This window comes from Caloenas nicobarica, chromosome Z (genome assembly GCF_036013445.1).
Source record: "Caloenas nicobarica isolate bCalNic1 chromosome Z, bCalNic1.hap1, whole genome shotgun sequence".
In the NCBI taxonomy this organism is placed as follows: Eukaryota; Metazoa; Chordata; class Aves; order Columbiformes; family Columbidae; genus Caloenas; species Caloenas nicobarica.
In genome coordinates this window covers 37299853-37306246 of record NC_088284.1, presented here as the reverse complement: position 1 = coordinate 37306246, position 6394 = coordinate 37299853, and the positions used below count along the sequence as shown (strand labels likewise).

General features: G+C 44.2%; 1 protein-coding gene across 1 annotated transcript; it reads right to left on the bottom strand.

Moving 5' to 3' along the window:
* Positions 1 to 515: 515 nt before the first annotated feature.
* On the bottom strand, positions 516 to 1933 carry LOC136002074 (3-oxo-5-alpha-steroid 4-dehydrogenase 1-like). Its single transcript, XM_065656907.1, is given in 5 exon segments — positions 516 to 655; positions 658 to 927; positions 930 to 964; positions 966 to 1059; positions 1786 to 1933. Coding segments are annotated over 5 exon segments (687 nt in total).
* Positions 1934 to 6394: the final 4461 nt, after the last annotated feature.

Below are 6394 nucleotides of genomic sequence, written 5' to 3'. Positions count from 1 at the left end.
ATTACAACTTTACGTGAGCAACCAGAGGGATCAGTGAAAACAGTCTTGCCACTTACCAGTCATTGGTGACAGAGGCATTTGCTGTACAATGGTAAATTACCAATTTCAGCCGACGGTTTATGTTGAGGGTAATGAACTGATATGTTCCTTGTATACGTTGCTAATGCAATCTGGAAATTCCTACCTTCAGCTAACAACCATTGCAAATTCTATTTTGTTGTAGGAATAAATATACATTCAGGGTCTGTCCCGTCCATAGTATATAAACATTATCCGCCTTTAATTATTAGTTTTGCATACATTTCATTAATTTTCCAAACTGTTTTTGTTGGCGTGTGAGCTAGAAAAACCCGCTCTAACACTCTTACAGAATCACTTAATGACTTGTCCCATTGAAATAGTGCTGCAAACAGTTGGAATTTACTGGCTATGAGTGCCAGACAAATAGGCAGTTGCAAATTGCATCGCCATCCCTGTTTTTGTTCAATAGCATCAGATACTCCGTATTGCTGAACTCAGATATGCAGTCTTGGTATCTTGTAGCCGTTTTCTCCAGATTTTCTCAGATTTCTGAGAATATGATCAGAATGAATATTGACTGCCATGCCAACCAACCACCCTATTAAACCTGTAATGAAACGTGGTTTTTTAATCATCCCGAAGGGTACTTTGCATGGTTGCTTAAGCTTTGGCCTTGCAAGTATCCATTGTAAACACAGAGCAGAAGTGCTGGCACGAAAGTGAAAAATGGTTTTCCTCGCCGGATCAGAAGGGGAAATACGAGTGCTCTGTGCGCGTAGTGTGTGACGAAGCAGCCCGGCAGGGGACAGTCGGGCCAGGTGGCGACCGCCCCCCCGCAGGAGGCGAGCCCGAGCGGGACGAGGCGGGGGGGCAGGTCCCGCAGCGCCCCGGCGAGGCGGGCGGGCAGCAGCCGGAGCGCCGCCAGGAGCTCCGGCCGTAGGGAGGGGATGGAGCGGAGCGGCCGGGCGGAGGCGGCGCCCAGCGCCAGCATCCCGATGGCGAGAAGAGGAGAGGGAAAGGAGAGGGAGAGGAGACAACCTCAGCAAGACGACCAACCAACAGTAAGACAAGGGGTAATGGGTTCAAGCTGGAACACAAGAGGTTTCACTTAAATTTGAAAAGAAACTTCTTCTCAGTGAGGGTGACAGAGCAGTGGAACAGGCTGCCCAGGGAGGTTGTGGAGTCTCCTTCTCTGGAGACATTCAAAACCCGCCTGGACGCCTTCCTGTGTAACCTCATCTGGGTGTTCCTGCTCTGGCAGGGAGATTGGACTAGATGATCTTTGAGGTCCCTTCCAATCCCTAACATCCTGTGATTCTGTGATTCTGAGAGGGAGGGGAGAGGAGGGGAGGAGCTCCAGCAGCGCCGCTGCTCCGGTCCCGCCCCCCTCGCGTTTCACTGGGAAGGGTTAATTGGCTCCCCTTTTATATTAACCCTTGAACGACATTCATTCGCCCAGTGCCTGCCTTTTCCACATTTTGGACAATCTCTGAAGTCTGGCGTGCATACTTTGTGCAATCTTTCTTTACATGACCCAGTGCTCCACAATGAAAACATCTCGATTTCAGTTTTACTCCCATTACTTGTAACTGTGCTGCTAAAGCAGCAGTTAGCGAGCTAGTATAATGTTCAGTTGGCCCTATGTTTTGACACGCTCTCACCATGTCTGCTAAATTGCACCTCTCTCTATTCCTAACACCCTGTAACACACGCCAACAATCAGCATTACATTCTCAAAAGCCAATTGTTTTAGTAGCAACTCACGAGCTGCGTTGTTATCAATTTGCCACTCCAAAGCAGTTTGCAAGTGGCCTAAAAACTGCGCATAAGGTTCCTGCGGTCCCTGCAAGATGTTTGAAAGAGACGTATTGGCATCTCTCCCGGCCTCTGGTAACTTCTGAATTGCTTTCATTGCTAGTTTTGCTATTACACCATATATGCCTTTGGAATATGCAGCAAAGCATGAGCACCTTCCCCAGCTAAATGACTGTAACCAATCCTCTTTGACAGCATGCATTATCAATAGTCTCTATAGTACAGTTGTCCTGAAAATCAGATAGCTATACAGTATATTGAGTAGTGGTTAAAATAATTTTCAACAAAGAATGCCAGTCATGCTGAGTAAGTACGTAGGAGGAGCTTAATGCTTCTAAAAAAAATTATAACAAATGATGAAGTAACTCCATTTTCTTCAGCTAATGTCTGTAATTCCTTTACAGCATAACATGATAGCTGTTGAAAACCTGGGTTTTGCTGCTCACGACAGATCACAGGGCATGCCATAACCACTTTCCAGTCTCCTGCTTTCAGAGCCTCTTCTCTGCATTTATCCCACATGGTTAAATTAGTGTGCACTTTTGGTTGCAAAGCATCATCCAGGGGGATGCCCCTCCTTCCCTGGCAAGGGAGGAGCAGAAGGTTCACAGTCAGCTCATATGTGCACAGCTACTTCCTTCTGAGGTGCTTTTAAAGTAGCCATCATTTTCCCCCAAGTAGATAAATGTTCACAAGCAGCATTATCTCCAGCCACTGCCTGTTCATATAATTCTCGTCCAGCTTTGTGCCACGCCTGCAACCAAAATGTACCAGTTGTTGGGAAGTCCGGCACATGATCAGCAATTCATTATAATAAAGTCACTAATCGGATTCCTGGTACGTCCTAATTTTGCCTTCATAGGAAACGTTGAAAGATATCTAAGTTTTGCTTTTGCTCAAGGGATGACTTCCCTCCTATGGTTCCGAATCGCTCACCTTTCCTTGGCGATGCATGTGCACTGCGATTCCAGTTTCCTGGTTCTGTATCCCAGGTCTATATCCTGGTTTGACTGGGCTTCACTACTGGAACAGCTACTTCCTTTACAGCCACACTGAAAGTCCCTCTTTGGGTGTCATTTATAGCAAATGAGGCACAGACTCTCGGTAAGGTGTAATGAGAGACTTTTATTACAAACTCAGGCTTGCATTTATACTTGTTAGAGTGCTTGCTCAAGCATTTGCTGATTTGCTTAGTTAGTCATTACATAAGCGATATATTTTGTGTTCCCACCAAAGTTACTGCCAAAACCGCTTTTTTATCTATCAAACATTATTCTTCTGTCCGTGATATATCATGTAGCATACAGTCCCAGTGCTTGTTTCTCACACTTCGCCAACTCTTGTAGTTTCTCAAAGGCCCGATCTCAGTATACTGCCACACTCGTCTGCAGCACAGGCTGAAAAGGTAAGGCAATTTTGTTTATCCCAGCAGTCTGTTGTCCTTGATGGCTGTCTTGAGTTAGCCCTGTCTCTGTATGATTAAGGCTGCAAATTTTTTGAATGTCAGAAGCTGCCAGAATTAAGTTTAGCTTGTATATGCAGTTTGAGACAGACTTCTGTTACATCTGCCTTGTCTCTGCAAACCCCATGCCTGAGGCAACATATAGAAAGGGCAACATTCAATACGTTGCTATTTTTTCTACTCACTGTCAAAAGTTCAGGTTATACACCTCGGTGATTTTTTGCAAATTGTAAAGCCCTTCCTTTAAGGGAATTATTATGGGCTTTTCTATGAGGTTCATTGCAACAGTATCCAGCCACTTCACAAATAATAATAAACTCTTAAAGCACTTGCGAGATGACTACTATCTTGCTGATAATCCACAGAGCTCAGTAGCACTTCCGGAAGCTCTTAGTCAATTGCACAAACCTCTCTCACTGGAGCTAACTGACTAATCGATTCAATATTAGGATGCCTTGCTTGCTACAGAAGGTAAACAAGGTATATGACCAGGGAATGAACAAAATGTTTTGCCTTTGAATTCACAGACGTATTTTGGCTGTAAATGCATAGTGAAATTCAGGGCACAAGCGGTCCAACCTGGTACAGAGACCTGGTACACACAAGGGCAGTATGAACTAGTTCCAGGTCTAGCTGCATCAATGCAAGACTGAGCAGCCCAGGAGCAACATCGTAACAAAGTGGCTGCTGCTCCAAGATCCAAGCTAGTATTCTGCCAAGAGGTGCATGACAAGTCATTGATATCTGTCAAAGCTCACGTGCATCAGAGGTGGAACTGCACAACACTAGACAGGGCCATGGACTTGAACACAGATTTGTTTGCTCTCTGTCCTTCAGGCCTAACATTTCTCTTCTCTTCTCTTCTCTTCTCTTCTCTTCTCTTCTCTTCTCTTCTCTTCTCTTCTCTTCTCTTCTCTTCTCTTCTCTTCTCTTCTCTTCTCTTCTCTTCTCTTCTCTTCTCTTCTCTTCTCTCCTCTTCTCTTCCCTTCCCTTCCCTTCCCTTCCCTTCCCTTCCCTTCCCTTCCCTTCCCTTCCCTTCTCCTCTCCTCTCCTCTCCTCTCCTCCTCTCTTCTCCTCTCTTCTCCTCTCTTCTCTTCTCTTCTCTTCTCTTCTCTTCTCTTCTCTTCTCTTCTCTTCTCTTCTCTTCTCTTCTCTTCTCTTCTCTTCTCTTCTCTTCTCTTCTCTTCAAGTATGTTTATCCAAGCTGCATTCCTAAACCACTGTTTGCTTTTTATCTTATTCCTGTTCTCTTCCTCAACCTAGTACCCATCTTCCCTACTCAGGCTGGTCCCCATCCCAGCTGAGAAATTCTGTAAGAAATTCTGAACACCAGGTGTTGCTCCTGCCTCAGTTTCACCCAGATGGCTGCAGGCCAACATCCTTCTCTTTGCTTAAAATGAAGCTTTGACTGCAGGCCACAAACGTGTTTTTATGTTTTCTCCTGGTTATGTATTACGGTATTACCCATCCTACTTTCCAGCAAGAAAGTCTCACTGTGAGCAAGCATCTCCATTATTTAAAGGTGTCACCACACATTGACCATAGGAAAATAAATTTCCTGTGGATCATCACAAATATACACATGCTGTTAAAAAAAACCTCACTAATCTTTATGATATTATAATACAAGTTACTATTCTAAAAGAAAGTAAAATAAGGAGAAACACAAACAGCAGATTTACAGAATCAAAAAAAGCACAATTGGTAGGGATCTTGAGAGATCATCTCATCTTTTGTAATTCCTGCAACACATGCCTGTAAAAAATACTTGTCTCTTTTGGCACTCCCTCTCCCAGTACTTTGCTTCCCATTAGAACATCTTCGCCAATATCCAGCTAAAATCTCTCTTACTGTGATTTAAGCTCATTACTTTTTATCCTCCCCACTTTGCACAGATGGCACAGTGTTTGATTTTATGCAGCATTTTACTCAGCTGCAGATTATTATCGCGTGCCATGTCAGTCTTCCTTAGGCCAAAGAACACAAGATCCTCTGATCATTGATCTTACTGGTCATATTTGATAATTTTCAATGTATTCTCCAGACTGTCTCCAATTACTTACATCTTTCTTAAGGGCCATACCGAAGCCCAGGACAGACTGCAGCTGAGCTTTACCAAAGCTAGGGTGAGCAGAAAAATTATTGTTCTATTATACACCAAACATCCTGTTGTTGCCGTGGGCAACAGAGAGTAGGAGTAGCCAGTGGCTGAACGCCCTCCCGTGACTGAGAACAGTATTTGGCACCTAAGCAGAATTGACAGAGATAAGTAAGGTTGTATGTGGCAGTATTCTGACATCGGGCCTGTGAGAAACTACGAGAGTCAACTGCATGGGAACAAGCATTGGTGGAAAAATACAAGAAGCAAGGACTGTATACTGATCGTTACATCAAGGACAGAGGGGTTGATACAGGATTTATACATCAAGGACAGGGGGGTAACTTGAGATAGACCAAAAAATGCTTTTATGGTAGCAGCTTTGGTGGGAATGCGAAATACATCGCTTATGTAATGCCTAACTTAGCAAATCAGCAAATGCTTGAGCAAGCATCATAGCAAGTATAAATGCAAGCCTGAATTTGTAATAAATGTCTCTCTTCGCACCTTAAAGAGAGCTGTGCCTCATTCACTACAGTTGTAGAAAGTGGCCATGGGTGAGTACAGAAAGGAAAACACCAGCTGACTCCAAATAAACGAGCAGCTGAGGTGAGGGAAGGCAATACCACATGCAAATGAAGAACTGGAAAACTGAAAAGAATCTGTGAACACATTATAGACTCTTTAACTTAAAGGAGATGCTTCCAGTTGTGCCCAGACCTCTAGCATGTGCCCTCTCCAGCTTCCCAAAGCTTCAGGCCGTGTAGCTAACAACTCTGTGCTGCACAGCTGCATTGTATCTGTAACATCTGTGTGTGCACGGACTGGCTGCCACAGTGGAGAGCTGCTCAACTGGCCCTATTTATCACCCATTACTATTCTCAAATGTACACATCTTGGAATGCTTTCTCACGACAACATTATTTTTTGTTCTGTTTTACTGAAGTTTATCTTGTAGTCCAGCGTTCTCCAATTTCATTTTTGAAGGACTGCTGCCT